Source organism: Ambystoma mexicanum, chromosome 10 (genome assembly GCF_040938575.1).
Source record: "Ambystoma mexicanum isolate Mex_15411 chromosome 10, UKY_AmexF1_1, whole genome shotgun sequence".
Lineage (NCBI taxonomy): Eukaryota > Metazoa > Chordata > Amphibia > Caudata > Ambystomatidae > Ambystoma > Ambystoma mexicanum.
In genome coordinates this window covers 1465705819-1465723975 of record NC_090932.1, presented here as the reverse complement: position 1 = coordinate 1465723975, position 18157 = coordinate 1465705819, and the positions used below count along the sequence as shown (strand labels likewise).

At 43.9% G+C, this 18157-nt stretch overlaps 1 protein-coding gene across 1 annotated transcript in view; it reads left to right on the top strand.

The window, feature by feature from the left end:
- TCTN1 (tectonic family member 1) overlaps positions 1-18157 on the top strand; it is a 535977-nt gene that overhangs the window by 194906 nt on the left and 322914 nt on the right. The window contains exon 5 of the mRNA XM_069619544.1: positions 11594-11681. Coding sequence (XP_069475645.1) covers positions 11594-11681 — 88 coding nt within the window. The remainder of the gene's footprint in view (positions 1-11593; positions 11682-18157) is intronic.

The window sequence follows — 18157 nt, the reverse complement described above, 5'->3', positions numbered from 1 at the left end:
CTGCTGATGAAACAGATGGGGTACCCCCTGCCTTTGTCATCCATCTGACCCAAGACTGCGCCAATTCCTGTATTGGATGCATCAGTCTGTACAAGGAAGGGTCGAGTAATCAGGATCTCTCAATACTGGAGCGTGGCAAAGGGCATCTTTCAGCCCCTGAAAAGCTTTCTGGCATTCTTCTGTCCACTTCTTAGGGTACTTTGGAGAATACATGGTATGCTAGGGTGCTGTTATGGTCCCATAGTCAGCTATGAAATTCTTGTAATATCCAGTGAGACATAAAAAAGCTCTCACTTGTGTTTGAGTAGTAGGGGTCTCCCAGTCTTGTGCAGCTTGTACTTTGCTAGGTAGGGGCTCTACCATCATCCTCTGCCTTCATCTCCCACTTTAGTCACACTAATGCCGACGAAATGCTATCTCTATTGTTGATGGCTAACCCCTCCTGTGCCTAATCAGACCCACTTTGTCCTCAGCTAGTCAAGCCTATTGCCCTATAGTAACCTCACACCTCGCTGTACTCTTCAACCTGTCCTTCAACTCTGCTTGCTTTTCCTCTGTTTTCAAAACTGCCACAGTCGAGCTTGGTGGGTCTCAGAGGAACATTAGCCACTTCCTCTGCGCTGAGTAAAATCTCGACAACCCCTGTGATGCTGGCCCCAGTGTCCCTGATGGCAGAAGTTGATGAGAACACTGTCCTTTATTCCGTAGTATTATCTGGGATGGAATTATATATGTCCTGACTCTGTTGTTCCCATGACCCAAGGGATACTAATGTAACTCTGGCCTGAACTCGAGTGGGTTCTTCGGCCAGAGTGTGAAAGTTGTCACCTGTCATATTTATTCATGTATTTATTTATGTTATTTATTGTGCATTTGTAAAACGCTTATACATCAAGTAAAGTGTGTTTCAAAATACCCACAGAGCAGCAGCTGGGAGTGGGGGTGCATGGGAATGAAGAACAAATACAACAATGAAAGATAAAGCCGGACCTACTAGGCATTGTGAGCATTCAGAACGTGCAAGTGCAGAGAGGGAGAAGGGATGAGGGAGGGGGGGGTCGTGCTAGGTGAATCAAGATGGGAGTGCTTGGGAGTGAGCAGTTGTAAGTGCCTAGGGAGAGTGGTCAGCCGCCAATAAATAGTTAAGTGCAGGCCTGTGGTGACATATGCCAATGGGTGCCAAGGCAAAGTGCTGGAAGGGGTGGAGGCTGTAGGTGATTGGTATGGGAGGCCAGGACCCGGGAGGACACATAAGGGCCCTGGTCACCAATCTCATCACTCAGCGACTGTGGGAATTAACAGAGGAGGAAGGAAGGGAAGGAGGAGGTGAAAACGAAAGTCTTGAGGAGCTTCCGTAATTTGAGGAGATCCGGTGCAAGACGAAAAGGAAGGGGGAGGCTATTCCATAGGAGAGAGCCTGCAGAGGAAAGAGATCGGTCACCAGCTCGCTGTTTAGCAATGCGCTTAACACGCAGGGAATTGGTGCCAGAGGAATTTTAGAGATCTGGAGGGAGAGTATTTAGTGAGAGCAAGTTGTAGATAGCGTGGTCCCTGGCCCCAGACAGTCTTGTGGGTTATGCAGAAGGATTTGAATTGGATGCTTGCAGCAACCAGGGGCCAATCGAGAGTTTGTAGGGCTGGATAGATGCGGAACCTGGGCTTGAGGCCAAGGATAAGTCTTGCAGCCCTGTTCTGGATTAGCTGGAGGGGTCGTAGAGAAGACGAGGGTAGATTACGGAAAAGGCTATTTCAGTAGTCTATCCTAGAGAGAACCAGAGCTCTAGAGACATTGAGCTTCTGGGGGAAAGTGAGGAAGAATTCCTTTGAGGAGGTGGAGTTGAAAGTGGGACTTGTTGGCAAGTTCCTGAATGTGAGGGATGAAGGAAAGAGGAGTCGAAGATGACTCCAAGGTTTCTGGTATCAGATGAAGGAGAAGGAGGCAAGGCCATAGAAGAAGGCCAGAGAGAGGGACAGAAAGAGCGAGGAGGGGTCCCAATAGGAACGATCTCATTCTTGCTGGTGTTGAGGCAAAGACCATTATTAGTGCACCAGGACTAGTTGGCTTATAGGCAGTCAGGAATGATGGATGAAGTAAGAAAAGGATCAGAGGGAAGTTAGGAGAAGAGTTGTGTCATCTGCATAACGCTGGAAGTTTGGGGAGAAGGTGGAAATAAGGTGTGCAAGCAGAGCAAGGTAGTTGTTAAACAGCCAGCGAGAAAGGGTGGAGCCATGGTGTACGCCACAGGAGCTTCTCACTCTTGGTTGAATGTTACAGAGACAGATGGGATCACCAAGGTTGTACCCTTAATCTGGAGTCGCCTTTCACATGGTCACCAGACCCACAAACCACACATTTGCCAGAAGTTCTCTGGAATGGGGGTTTCTGGTAACCTCCCTCTGGTTTGGCTGCAGAGGTTTCACTAGTCCTATTGAATTTACCATGGTGTTTCCGAATTTTTATGTTTTTGTGGCCCTCTTTGGATGGGTTATTAGTGGAATTCTTTCCCTTCCTTTTTTTCCCCCTCATCCTCCTTGTGAGGAACCCCAGACTCCTTATGAGTGGCAATGTTGGCTACCCGTAAATCAGCAGCTAGTGTTGACTTCTTAGCATCTAATTCTTTTGAGTCAACCAGGTGCTGTCTCAACTCTGGGGGACAGGCATCACAAATGCTTTCCAGCTTGAAGAGATTCCTCATGCCCTCATAGGTTCTTATTTTATGGCCTTCAATCCACCCATCTAAGTTTTTCAGGGATTCACAAACTCAGGTTGCCCATAACAATCCATCTCTCCTTTTATACTCCCTAAACCTTTTCAGATATTGGTAAGGGGTCTTACAATACCTGGTTATGAGTGTTTGTTTGACCAAGCTGCTGTAGCCCCCCACCCCCCTATCTACTGCATCCATCTCCGGAATCAAATCACAGCCATTCTGGGGGAGCATAGAAAAAACCCAGGGACTTGATCTTCCTCACTCACATCTTGCATCTCAAATGCTAATTCAAAAGCTTTTAACCAGTCAATTAGATCGTGTTTATCCTCATAATAACTCACCAGTTCCTTGGGGAGTTTAGATTTCCTGGTCCTGGAAGCATCCACACCAGAGGACCGTGAAAGTGAAGGAGAGTTACCAAAAGACACTGTCCTGATTTCTAGTTCGGGGGTCATTTCTTTTTCCCTCAATTCGAGTTTTCTGTACTACATTTGCTATTTCATTTCCAAGATCCTGGCTTTTTGTTCTTCCAACTCAAGGAGGATCTCAGCAGACCTGGTGGGTATGAATGTAGGCATGGGTGGTTGAGCTGGAGGAGGACTATTAGCTGGTGCTGGACAATGAGACGAAATGAAAGAGGGCCAGAAGCCAGTGGAAAAGGTGCAAGAGGCACAAAAGGAAAAGACCGCATTAACAAGGGTCCGAAGGGAGCCAGAAGCCAATGGAAAAAGTGCAAGAGGCATGAAAGGAAAGGACAGTATTAAAAGGGTGCGAGTTACCCGAAAAGAAAGAACAAAGGCATGAAAGAAGCATGCAAAGGCACAACCAAGATTTAGGAATAAAGGACAGTCTAAATGTGTATGGAAAAGAGGAATGAATACAGGTAAACTGTGCAGGGAGCACCTGAAGATAAGTGGAAAAGGAAGTGAAAGTACAGAATCAAGAGAGGGGCACAGGGTCAGCGTGGTCACACGGAGGAAAAGCAAAGAGCCCAGCGTTTTCAAAAGTCTCTGATTCTACCCCATTAAAAGATTATATGCCGGAAAGATTGTACATGAGTACTGGAACATCCTGCCCAACTGACTTGGTGTTTGAAAGCTGGAAGAGGCACCCTGAGAGGCCTTTGTGTTTTGTGCTGAAAGTGAACAAGTTGCAGTTTGGGGAAGGGATCCTCCAGGAACTCAAGGACATTGAAGGTGTTTGAATTCACTGTAAAGGCCCCGTGGAGAAGGTCGTATGAACAGCCCTGGTGAGTGAAGCCATCTTTGTGATATTGACCAAATTGCACCTGGTGAGAAGACCACGTGAAACCAACTTTGGTTTGGGCAATTTTGTTGAACCACTATTTTTCTTTTGCCAAATAACCTATCACATTTATTTACAGTGTGAGGGCAAGCATAAATGTAGACACAGACAGACTTTCATATTGGACTATTAGACAAAGACGGCTATTAGAAGTATAATGTCAGGGAACCATGCTTTTAGAGGGCCAGTCAGGCATTTCACCACCTGAGGAACCTTAGTAAATCAAGGTTTTAAAACAAATACTTTTGAGTCTGTGTCTCTCTTGATACCATGCCTGTCACAATACCCTCAGGTTTCTTACAACAGGTAGACTAATGAGACCTGTACGTCTGAAAAGATGCAGTTTACAACAATGCGGGAGGCCTATAAGGTCCACCAAAAGACTTGGTCCTACCGTTGGGGGACCAGTTAGAAGAGCCGGATAGCTGACCAAAGATGCTCTGTACAGTTTAGTGGCAGGTTGTGGATGACACGTTGTCTCAAGTAGATTATCAGTGCAATTCCAGTAGCCGTAAATTCTGTGCGTGACCGTGCAGGGCGAAAACGCAGCAAGCCCTGTGCGGTTCAGCTTTACTTTATATTTTTTTGAATGGTAGGACCAAGTCTTTTGGTGGACCTTACAGGTCACCCCCATTGATGTAAACTGCATCTTTTCAGATATACAGGTCTTATTAGTCTACCTGTAAAGTACAATTGAAACTGTGGAATGTTCAACCATCAACTGGCCAAAAATACACTGTCAGTCTGTCAAACTTGCCACGTGCGCAAGTTGCCTTTGGTTTTCTTCACTCTGGGAATAACCAGCTTGCACTCAAATTGGGGCCATACAGATGTTTAATATGCAAATCAAATGTCTTTCAAGGAATCTGTCTAGCACATACATCTGCCTTCTGGAACTATTACTACACCTTTAATTTCAAAGGAGTCCCCATTAGCGATTCAAATCAGTATTACTTTAATAAAAGTAGAATAATATGTACCATATACACACACCTGCACTACTGTTTGACCAACTTTGTCAACTCAACACTAAGTAAATGCGACCCCTGCTGTAGTACTATTTGTACATCTTTCCTCGTGATAAATGATCCCACTCTGAATTTCTTTATGTAGCTTTTCAATCCACAAACATTCCAGTTGAAAATATTCACTTTACAGATTTCTTTGAATATCTAGTATTGCTAATCTCATGTTTCAGAAAATCCCCAACCACTCCTAATGTCTCTTGTCACCCACTGTGAGAAACCTGAAGGTTTCTCCCTGGCTAGACCCCAGGGATCTGTCATCCAGGTGGCCAGGGCATGGCCATCACTATTGGATCCAGTTCCTGGTGTTGGACTAGTGAGGGAGGAACACCTGGATGGGGAGTCCTGTGGGAGTGGGACACCGATGGGTGAGACGCGGTATCCCCCTTCCTTCAACACCTTTTCCTCATCCTCTTCCATAGGACATGCAAAAACACTGCCCCCTTCCACCCTTTTCCAACACGAACACTTTCGCACAACAGACTAACACCAGAGCCGTTTACCTGACATGTCCCAATACAATGGTTAGGCAAAGTCAGGCAATTGACGAGAATCACACACACACACATAACGGCCCTTTCCCTTCGACACAGGGATAAAAGGTGGAGCAAGAGAGCACAGTACGAGCTATCCAGACCCGGCATTTCAAGAGGAGGAGAAAGGCGGCAAATCTCAAGAGGCTGACGAAGAGAGACACAACCTTGCCCTTTTTAACAAACCCCTGCAGACGGAATTGTAAGACGGAGGACAATAGCCCAAGTGTGCTGCAACAGATGCTGATGGTACACGGAGCATGTCTATGCTGATGGGCAGGAGTGAGGGAGGCTCCTGCTACCGTGGTATAGGCCTTGACTCTAGATCCGAGGAACAGCCAAGCGGTTCATCACAGCTGGTGTGTTGAATGGAAAGCCGATGAGAACCGGGTTATGGTGAATGAAAGTCGCAAAGTGATAGAGGTTCAAAGAACTGTAAAATAGTAAACGGGGAGACGAGCTGCAGAAGGGGACCGGCACCACATGGGTGCTGCTCCAAGAAACACTGGTCAATCCCTGTATGAGTGAAACTACACATTCCAGAGGGCCATTGGAGAGCCGCCAACATAGGTCAAAGTGGTCATACAGGAGGTCAAGCAAAATCCCCATACAGTCGAATCCTGCTTCGTGAGAAAGCAAGGGAAGTGAATCCTGTAAACATTGGAAACAAAATGTGAAGTTGGCAAGAGTTAACCCGGAAGAGGAATGCTGACTAAGAGGGGGCAAAGTCTAAAGTCCCAAGAAACAGTGTATTGACAAGAGTGAACCCGGCCGAGGGATGTCGACTGGAACTGTTTAAAAAGACATTAAGATTTGTGAGTGAAGGGAAAGCCATAGTGAACCTGGCGGAGGGAGGCTGAATGCAAACAGGGGTCTGTGCACAGAAGAGTGGGAGCCAGGGATCCATCACCCGAGTAATACGTAGAACAGAACTTTGTGTGTGTTTGTTGTTTTTCTTGGTAAATCTGTCAGACCCTCGGGACCAGGAAACCACAATCCCGAAGGCCTTGATATTGATGGGAACTGTTTTAGGATCCAAGAGGGAGATCCAGGGGGTCAAAAATGATCACCCAACACCACGAGGAACAGGGGTCAGCAGCCAGAAGAGGGGGACCCAGGGTGAAGACTCCTCACCCTAAGTAAAACCAGGAAACAAACTTTCATTTTGTTGAAGGAGCTTTTTGTTTCGTTATTTGAATGTCAGACCCTCGAAGGCAAGAGTCTTTGAAAGTAAAAAGACTTGGACATCGAGGCTCCTGATCAACGGGAACAGAACTGTCGACTCTTGCTGGGAATGCTTGTGTGTGCTGTGCTCGTGGGGAAGGAAGACCTAGGCTACCGCATCCTGACATATTATTTGTGAACACTTCTTTCTTTTCTTAAAAACTATGCCACACCCTTTTTTTATTGGCTGTAAGGTTTGGCAATAGGTATCTTAGTATAGCCCTTTTTATTTGACACAACGCCACTAGGACTGCCTTATTTTTCATTTGATGTTCAACGCTTTCTCCATTTTTAGATTTATGTTTAGATTAGGCGTTTTTACAACCTGCGTACAGTTTATTAAACACCCTTTGAAATGTGATCACTTGTGTCTGTCTGTAGTGTTGCCACCATGAGTTCCTTACACCACCCACCCATAGGATCTAGAATATACAGATCTAAAACTATTATCCTTGCTGTCCCATGCAGTTGCTCCTTCAAGCTCCACATGTTTCAAGACCCTTCCCTTATCCTCACTTTTAGTAAACCATGTGCAATGGTGTGCATTGATAACCAAAGATGGGCAATGCAAATGTCTAGACCTCTCTAGTGCCTAGCAAACTATCCCAACTAGGGGGGGATCGCCTATGCTGTAACTCCCAATTGCAGGTGATTCCTTCATGAGAATGCAGCTAGCACCATCCGATTAGAAAAAGTTGATGTAATCTCCAGACGTACAACCCTACATGAAGTACATATGTTTTAGCATGCTAGGAAGTAATTTCTAGCTTTAGTAGTGCCCACCAAGCATTTAAACATACCATAAACACATTACAGAGCTGAAATTAAGGATGCCAAATCTCAACCTCAGCAGGCAATTTATTCTCATCCTCTGTAGTCCTCGCGATTGAGCCTTCTTTGTGAGGCTCAGTCCGAGCTACCGAAATATCAAACCCAAGGCACCCTGTCTGCTGACTCACCAAAGTCTGGGGCGGACGATGAGGCACCGAGCATGGGGCTCGAGCTCAGGTGGAGGTTCATCCTCACTTTGGTAAGCAGGTGTAGACTGTTGAATCGGACCATCTTGTTCTATATTTAAGCCCTGTGACTCCATCCAGTCAATAGCTGCCCACAGCGTCTTGAAAACTAGATTTCCCATCATATATGAGCTCCAATTTGGATGGATATAAAATTATGTATAGAATCTTATTTGTGTGCACTGCCTTCTTCACTTCTTGAAAATATTTTGAGTATAGTTCTGTAGAAAAAGTCAAATTTCCATAGGTGGTAGGACCTTTCACAGGTGCTTGCCACAATATCGCTTCGCTGTTATGTTACAAAGCATTTATACTGTGCCAACACCCCACTGGAGTGGTCTCAGAGTGCGTGGCTGATCCTCAGAAGTAGGCATACTGTGTTCCTGCCAAGGATGACAACAGACCACCACCATCATCTGAGGAGAGAAGATTAGTGGAAATGAGCAAAAGGTTTGGGAAAGCGGGTAAAGTTTTTGGCGGTAAAGAAATGTCTGATGTAACCACATTCAGAGCTCAATTGCACATTGTATAGAAAAAAGTCAAAAGATTGACGTCCATAGTTAACTAAAGGATTTCTTTTTTTTATATATGGTTATGGTGAATCCACATTAGATAATATACTTCCAAAAACAACAATCATGATAAAAGTAATTGGTGATGTTAGTGCAAAGGTAGTGAAGATCAAGTAGACAATGGTAAGTGTTAGAGGTAAGCAACCTCTTGACAAAGAACTTTCCAGGAGAACCTGATGTCTATTGAGCACCTTAAAATAAGGATCAAAATAAATAACCCAGCCTTATTACCAGTAGTTATTTGGTTAACTGCAGTTAATTAACTCTGGATGTCAATTTTATTGGCTTTTTTCTATACAGTGTGCAATTGAGCTCTGGATGTGGTTACATTTGGACATTTATTTACTATGTTGTGGTGGGGTACCAGGTTGACACTTTTTTCAATTTTGCACTTGTGTGAAACTTTTAAAAGTGTTCATTATTATATTAATATTTTGGAAATCTACTTACCTTGTTGAGTGCAGTTTCCATTGCTCTTGCTAAAGTTTTTGACAGACATCAGGAGGGATGATGTAGCCAGGAAGAGGTATGTTTGTGATAATGGGGGTCTGCTGGAGGGCTCTATGTCAGCTCTTGAGCAAGGTGGTGTCCCTTTGGTGTGTTGTATAAACTATTGGTAGAATGATTGCCAGTTTGCTTGTAAAACCATTTGTGACCCGAAGTGATTGACTGCGTAATGGGTCCGAAGTGTGCTCAAGCCACGCAGTAAAAAGAGAATGCCTTGGTCTGAGTTTATCCTTGTACTAGATGAGATCCTGGAGAGATTGGTCCAGCTGTCGGTCCTGGTCATGAGGGAGACCGGGCTGCATTGTATAGGAGTACCCGGATCTATGAGATTTCCCTGCAGGTTGTTTTTGCCGAAAACCTGTTTGCTTGGTCCGGCCTGGGCACGGCAAGGAACAAATCTTGCTGTGTCTGCTTTCCCCTTTCCTACCTGTTCTCTTATGCATGGGATACCCCAACCACAGCTCCTGAGGCTCTCTGTCCCACTTCGCCCACCTAAAACACTCATGCAGGGAACACCAGAGCAATCCCTGGTCTCCCACGAGGCCCGCTCACTCCACCCTTTCCCCTCCTCTCTCTCACTGCATTGCTCCGGCCTCTGGGAATTTTCCCTCAACCTCACCCTCCACCCTGCCTGCTGCTTACTATGTCATCCCGCTGCCACCTCTCCTGCCTGGCACTGTTTATACGTGAAAAGCACGTGTGCTAATTCCCAACAGGCTGCGATTCGAACAAAGTGGCCTATGAGGAATTAGCCGACTGCAAAAGGGGGCTGAACATGAGGGCCTATGGTGTGGAACCCAGAGGTACATAGCTGTACAAATACCACACACTTCCACCTAGATGTGCAGCTGCTAAATGTGCCCTATAGTTTAACACCCAAAAACACAGGACGACACGGAGCAACACAGGTTCGATCCCCGGGTCCGCGCTTAGAAACCTCTGGGTATTAAGTGCGTTATAAATAACCTATCATATCATATCAAGGATCAGGTCACCCTTCGGCCTTAGGAAAGCCCACCACTCATATAGCAATGGTGGGCCCGATCTTCTGCCACTCCTACTCATTTCTCTAATGGAACGGGGCATTTGAGGGGATCATCTAATTCAATTTGCAACATCTTCACCTTAGTTTCAGTTCGGACGGCTTTCCTTTGGTTGTTTTCACCCTTTCAGCTACTTTGTGCAGATCATCACGAATCAGCGAGCCATCTGTGTTTAACTTCACCAATCCCATTGCTCTAATGCTGCTCTACAATTGAGTATCAATTGAAATATCTCCTGATTAAGCACCTTTGGCCTCATGTTACCCCCGTCCATATCTCTGTGCCAATAATACCAGCTGCAGTCCTCTGTGACATGAAGCAATCCACTTTAGGTTGTTTTCCAGACTTGTGCGATTTGACACTTTTTATCTTTCTCTGAGACAAGCCATGGTTGATTGAAAGGCCCAGTTCAACTACGACCACACAACTGATTCACATCAGGGTAGCAGATATTAAAATTGAGAATACCATGCTCTTCATGAATAATTCAAACCGTAATCCACTCAGTGCTGCCAACTGTTTATTAAGGTATATATGAAGAGATATCCATGTTCCAAAGTTCATCCTTGCAGTTTCACACAAGTCTGTTGTCAGCCATCTTGTACTTTTTCAGCTGCAAGAGATTGTTCAAATTATTTATCAGCTGTTTCACCCGTACCTCAGTTTAGGCGCATACAGGCATAGACTCCATGGAGTGTCTCACATTGTTGCGTGCTGATTCGATTTTTGGTTATGCTTGACGGATCACACAAGTCTCATCTCTGCAAATCCCAGAGGCATCAAGTCACCATGGACCGGGTATGGTGTACAGTCTTCTCACTGCCTACTCGACCGCGACGATGCCAGGAAGGTGTTTGCAGGAACAATACCAGACCATATCTGGAGTGCCGACTCCTCGCAGGAGCCCAAGGCTCACCTCAGATCTGAGTAGTTTCAGGGAAAGTGCTGTTCCATGTCAATGATCGGCTTCGTTTACCACTACCATTAGGCATTGTAGGTCGAGATGGCTGCATAAGTGTACAGCCTGCTAAATAAAAAAAAATACAGAGCAGCCACCAGTCAGTGAGTTGCATATGGAGCAAACCACGCAGGGCAACCTGATCAAGGAAAAGATTGCAGGGCATCTTTTGGGCACCCTGATTTATTAGTCCTAGGGGCTCCCAGGGGCACATCAATGGGATCTCCACCATGAGAGCAAACAGAAAAGCCAACATACAGGCATATGGTCCCATATGGAGACTTTGAACCTAGCCATGTCCAACTCTCGTCTTTGGACAAATTTACATAACTGCATAGTTTTCATGTTGTATGTTTAGCAATTCTGACCTACTTTTTGACATTCGAGGATGAGCGTGAGCCCTTCGGCAAGGAATCTTAAATGTGACCCCCAGAATGTCGCAACAAAGGAATTTTATCAACTGTGAGCTAGCCCAAGAGGCATACAAATGTTTTTATTTAATTGTCAATTTGCCAGCCCAGTACCAATGAACTATTCTGATATCTACATGCCAATATAATTGAATAACACAAAATTGACCCTAATCATGAAGTTATGTGAATGCGCTTTTGTTTACCCTTTCAATGCAGATAATATTCTCAGGGTTATTTTTCAGTTTTACAAACACATTTTTAAACCTATTCCACTTTTGTTTAACAGTATGGTGCTCCTGTTCAGACAAACCAGTCATTCCTGGTGTTGCCTGCTCCTCTTGTGTCTTCTAAATGTACAGATCAAAATCCGGCAGGTAAGCACTTTGTACCATTTTGTGAATTGAAATAGTTGGTTTAAATTGTACAATGCAGTACCTATTTTCTGCAAAAGTTCTCTAAATATGTACTATAAATGTTGATTTACCAAAGACTGGCTTGTTACCAGGCATTTAATTTGGTAAGTATACCATGGGCATTAAAGCAATATTTATGTAATGCGTTTCTGTTTGTGTATCTTATCATTCAGATTTTGGCTGCTGAGCAATGTTCCCTCTAATTTTTCTCTATGTGCGGAACCGATTGGCTGTTGTGTGCACATTATTTTCCAGGGTGCAACTGACTAATGACGTAAGCCACTTTGTGAGCTACCGTCGCAGAAGAGAGTTTGGAAAGGAATTTCCTCTTCCCTGCCACTGCATTTCTATAAAAATCTTACAGCATTTTTTCCAAACACATAGGCTAAAATAAAATATGTCATATGTGATTATACAGAAAACTCATCAACCAGTCCAAGACTTCAAAATCTGCCATGTCCTTACAAACGTACTTCTGCATAGAGAAATATGTTGGCCTCATTACTAGTTTGGCAGTAAGTGGTAAAGTTGGTGGTAACTCCTTTACCACCAACTTTCCCACTATGCCAAATTACGATCTGGAAAAACCTGGAGGTAAATCCTCCAACTCAAGGCCAAAATCGTCAGAGTTTCCGCTGCAGTAATTCCGCCAAAAAAGCCACATTGAGTCCAGTGGACTCAATATGAAGGGGGAATTACACCTCCACCATCAGTTGTAATCTGGCGGAAATTCCCTGGACCAAGTGGCGGTAACAGTAATTTGTTTGGTTGGTATTCTGGCAGAATTATGCCAGGATACAGCCCCAAGACATAATGAGGTCCACATGTTTTATGCCAACGAAATTCACTCATTTGTATTTACAAAACACAAATATCTCTTGTCATAACAGAGGTGGCTGTCAAAAAAACGACTGAAAGGAGGTCAAGTTCCACTTTCATGAAGTAATTCAAGGGCCAGGAGAACATGCTTCTAAGAATTTGTGTAAGGATGATAATTGCATCAGAATAATTGCACCTAAGAATATGATGATCCAAAATTCCTGTGCCTCTGCTTACTATCCACATTACATTCTCCTGTGGGTAGGGATAAAACCAGCCTCAGAGCTAAGAGACTTATGCACCATGCACTTTTACTCCCTAAAAAAGGAAAATGTGCCTAACAAAAATGAGAAACAATGAACATATTGCTTTAACCCACAAAGCTCCACTGATATTTCTTTGAATTAGTGACCAGTAGAGCAGTGGCATAGGAAGGAAGGAACTCTAATAATATTAATGCCCGATCTCAAAAGGAATTTTATGGGGAAAGAACATCTTTTAACAAGCAGAAAGTATCCCTATTGGCAAAGCTAATTACTTTTTCACTCCCTGAAAAACCATTTGACTCCAAGATGGGAGCAAAATATGATTAGCCTTTTAAGTTAATTGCATCAATTCATCAGAGATACAACAGATGTGCCCTCTTCTGTAACTATGGATCCCTCTTCTGTAATTATTTGTGGTCAGTTACATAAGATGCAGGGAGATACTAGAGACTGCACACAAAGAACACATGGTTGTAATGAAAAGCCCTCCGCAGTTGAGCACAGAAAGGAAAGAAGGTGCTGTTGTCTAGATGGGTACTAGAATTTCTTATCCTTTAGCAAACCCACAACACATTTCCTTCAGTGTACTACCAAAACTTCTGACTTGGTCTTTGAAATTTGCTGCTTTGTTCATCACCCGCAAGGAGTGATGCTTCCACACATGCCCTTCCCAGGCCACTGTGCTTGCCTCCAATACTAGTTGATAAAGCACTGTAAAAAGTGAGGGATTGTAGCGGTAAACACTCACTGGGATATTTGCAGACACACAATTCTTTGCAAGCATGGCATATTTAAATGCCTCAACATATGATGTGCATTCTAAGAATGTCATGACTCTGCATGTACATAATTCTTTTGCAGTGCACAGAATATTGTTTGCAACATACCCCACCTTATATCATTGGGTAGGATTACACAAGTGCTCAGTGAAACTGTTTTTTGTATAGAAGCGAGCTACCATATAATGTGTGAAGGTCTATGCCCAAAGGAACTCTGAACACGTGGAAACAATGCAGATTGTGTGAAAAGCATTCTCCTGTCTGCATATCCGGTTCCCTGATACTATCGACAAGTAATCCCAGGCATAGTCCATACCCATTATCCCTTTTAGGCTAAGTAAATGATATTGCAATGTTGCTCTCTACTTATAGGGTAATGTTAGTAATGCTAAAGTAGGAGACGCTGAGCATTACATTTGTCTTTTCAAAATCTTTAGAGGGTAAATTAATATTTGAGTTTTATAATGCATTAACTTGCAAGGGGCCGCTTCAAAGCACTTGTGTGACATATGTACAAAGAAGAGGAAGTATGGGATTTGGTTACACATCCAAGTAGCCTGCTTACTTACAGTCAGTATACAATATTTGAGCTGGTTGTTCGATTATATAGTGTGGGTGACGCTCTTGGTAAGGCACAATGAGTAACCAAAATTCTGGCGCGTGAACGTTATTCATGTTACAAAAAACATAAAACAAATGGATGTAGGTACACGTCTGCTAACCTTTCGCAGAGCCAAGAGAGGAAGAGTCTAGGTTGTCTGGTAGTATCTTAATGTACTCTGGGGCAGAAGTTAGAGTTGTATGGCAAAAGTGTGGTAGAGTCAGGTTTAGGAGTCATGAGTGGGAGGGAAAATGTTTGGTTAATGTGTGCAGTCATATCGTGGTTAGATTCTACAGTTCATGGAGCCTGTTTTTCATATTAGTTTTTAACGTCTTGTGTTGTATTTTGCCGTTAGGGATTTTAGGTGCATAGTAGTGTAATGCAAATAAGCAGAATGTCAAGATTAGTTGCTTATTTGCCAATTGCTGTGGCTTGTGCCTTATTAAATCTTTATGAATAGGTGAGAATTGTCTGTGTGCGCTGCTAAAAATCTTCTGAGTGGCACCCAAAGGGAAGCTGGGCAAGCGCACATGCGCACAGCTTAGAGGGAACATTGCTGCTGAGTAGCCCTTTTATGCTTTAGCGCCACCCAAAGGAACCCAATTGTGTTGCTATACTGAAGACATAGTCACACGAATGAAGCGGACAGAACCAAGCATATTTTGAATATGCACAATCAATCACTGCTCACCATTTTACCAGTCACATTACATATATTTGTTGTAAAGGAAAAAACATTTGTCTGCAGGTCCTACTGGGTTTTAGACGGAGAAACCCATGTTCTTTTCACTTTTCAACACTAAATATGTATCTCACAGCATTGGGAAAGCAGTATATGTTGTGTTAATGTCGGTCTCCATAAATTGTCTGACTAGTGTGGCTAAGTCACAGGGTTGACCATGAATCCAGTACCCTGCCCACCTGAGAGTTAAGCGGACAGGACCTTCTTACACACACCAACCGGACCAGCTAAGTATTCAGTATGTCAATTGGCAGAGGGCGAAGAAGTCCTGCCCAGGAGGGGGAGGCCCTTGCAGGATTCTCCCCAACGGCCCTTCCAAAGATTCCCTCTAAACCAGACCCAAGATGGTAAGCCAACCAGCCCTGAAATATTCCACGATCCCCCAAGAAAGAAACCAGTTAGGACCTGCCATGTACCAAAGAAACATGATGTTGGGACTGCATCTCCCAAGATGCATCCTGTTTTCAGAGCTCCAAAACCTGGAGCTGATTCTGGAATGTCTTCTAGAGATTCAGAGGAAGACAAGGTTTGGGGAAAACACTAGCACATTCAGAGAGACCCCTTAACAACTGTCGCCCTCGAAGGGAAAAGCCCAACTCATTTCACCACTCCCAGCAGCAGTGCTTGTGAAGGAAAGCACCTTTCTCCCTCCCTTGCAGCTGCAGGCATTTAACAAGAGAAATACTTCCTTCCCCCGTCCCCCAAAGGAAGCATTATTTTCACAGGTTTTCCTGCTTTTGTGATGGCCTTTTAAACACCAGAAGTCCACAAAACGAATGAAGGGGGCAAGGTAGGAGCATAGCAGCTGACAAACACTAGCGCCTGCTTGGGAGACAAACTGAAAGAAATCCAAAATAGTGGCAAGTCTTTTAAAGATGTCCCCCTGTTGGCTTCTAATAGGAAGCCGATTAACCAATCACTTCAAAGGTTTGCCTCACCCCAAAGGTTTGCCTCACCCAATCGCAAGATGGTGAGGGCTAAAGAAATTATTTTTATTTATTGTGTGACATAGCTATATCCAGTAAAGCTTTACACACATCCATCAATAAAAACAGATTTAAAACAGACTATTACCACCAATTTATATACATACACAAACACTTAAAATGTCCATTATAAAAGAAAATACATTCAAAAAATTCATTACAGCAGTTCATGCAATATTCTAAAAAAAGAAAAACACCCGATTTAGTTGCTTAAAACGGATCTTTCCCAAAGTTCATTGCTGCTATCACAAGTTGCTCGCTGAGATCTACAAGCAGAATCCACCAGAGGTGATTCCAAGTAAAAACAGGCCTTTTTCTTAGATATAGTTCAAACATTATGTCAAGACGGCCAGACAGTGCGGTGCAGTCTATAATCCCATTTTTTAAGGTTTCGTTAGACTTCATACAATATCGACAGGAGCCGTTAACCTTACAAAATTTGTTAAGAGTTCCCAACCGATCTTTCGTATGAAAGAGATTCAGCTTTAAACGTAACCAGAAATCCCTGTGTTTCTTGTCAGAATGCCTAATCAAACATTTGTGTACTGATTTATGAAGTTTTATATCATATTCAAAGCAATGAAAGATTTGATTTGCTTTCAGAGAGGATCTGTTCACAATCCAGTCTCTTTCATATATTTTCTTTTTGCCCTTCAGTGGAGTATATTCCAAATCTTCTAATGTGGTGTCATTAAGTTCGAGAATATTGACAGAGCCATTGATCCACTGAGCAAGGCAAGCCTGTTTCCAGATAGTTTCCTCTACTTTAGACCACAGCAAACTCTCCTCCCTTACCTCTGCCCCATAAATCAACCTGGGAACCAGTATTCTTTTATACATTTTAATCACTTGGGCTAGAGACAAACGACCATACTTTTTGTCAAAGACTCTAAGTTGGGAATGCCACGGCAATAGCTTTTAGTTCCAATGCCTGGTTACCCAAGGTAGCAGTGAGCACAAAGCGATGGCTGCAAACTCTCATAGTGGGAAAAAAACCACAGAACAGGTGATCATGTCATGCTCTTTCTGGAGACGGGCGCCTGCTACCTTTTTGAAAAGAATTTGCAAGGAACTTGGGGTTGGTCACCCTGATTTATCTGGGGAACCCAGACATGGACTCCCTGCTCACTGTGCTCAGAGAGGCACAGCTTCACCTCAGTGATTAGGCCCAAGGCTGAAACACGTGTATGGGGTTGCTGTTGGTACTCTTGTTCAGAAGGGAATTGCCATAGCATTTCGGTGCTCGACTGGCCATGTGGGCGAGACAAAGACTGATATGCAAATGGATATTTCCCATCTGTGAAAGGTACAGTGAGCCAAAAGCGATGGCTGCGAACTCTCGTAGTGGGAAAAAAACACAGAACAGGTTATCATGCCATGTTCTTTCTGGAGCGGGTGCATGCTAACTTTTTGAAAAAAAACAAGCCCACCTTGTCTTTGAAAGATATTTCCAAATATGTCAATTCAGACACCACCTCCTTTCTTTGGCCCTCTATATGCCAACAGAAAATTAGTTCTACCCGACAGAGGTTTACACCTGTTCATAATCAAGACCTTAGACTTGGGGACATTAATGTGTAGTCCAAGGTCCTTAAGATAATCACCCAACATGGTCGGGGATCTTTGCAGGCCCACTGCAGTGTAATCAAGAAGGACCACATCGATACTGTAGTTTCAAGGATCCCAATGTTGGTGGTTAGCAATAATGGATTCCCATGCAGCTCCTATTCCAAAGATATACACGTTTGGTCGAACCTGTCCTTTAGGCGAATGTCTGCGTGGAGCTGCTCCAAAATATCAACCAAGTATATTGAACAACCCCAATCCCTTAACATCTTCCAAAGACAACAGTGATTACGCAGTTGAATGCTTTAGTAATGTCCAGGAATGCAACATATAAAGTTTGCTGTGTCTGCCGCCCTTGTTTGGCCAAAAGTCGGATCAAGAGACAATTAAGGGCTGTACTAGTACCTCTCCTAAAGCCAGATTGGTTAATGTCCATTTTACCTGCACCCTCTGCCCAATGTTCCAAGGCCCGCAGTTTTTGAATATTACCACCACTATTGCTATTTCGCAACATTCTGGGGACTTGTCAGTTCCCTCCTACTTGGAAAGAAGCAACACCAAAACCTCTGCCCACATCTCGGGTGCCGATTTAAGCGTGAGTTTGGATAGACCATCGGGACCTGAGGCATTTGATGTTTTCCCCGTCTTTATTGCCCATAAAATCCCCTCGATGTCTAT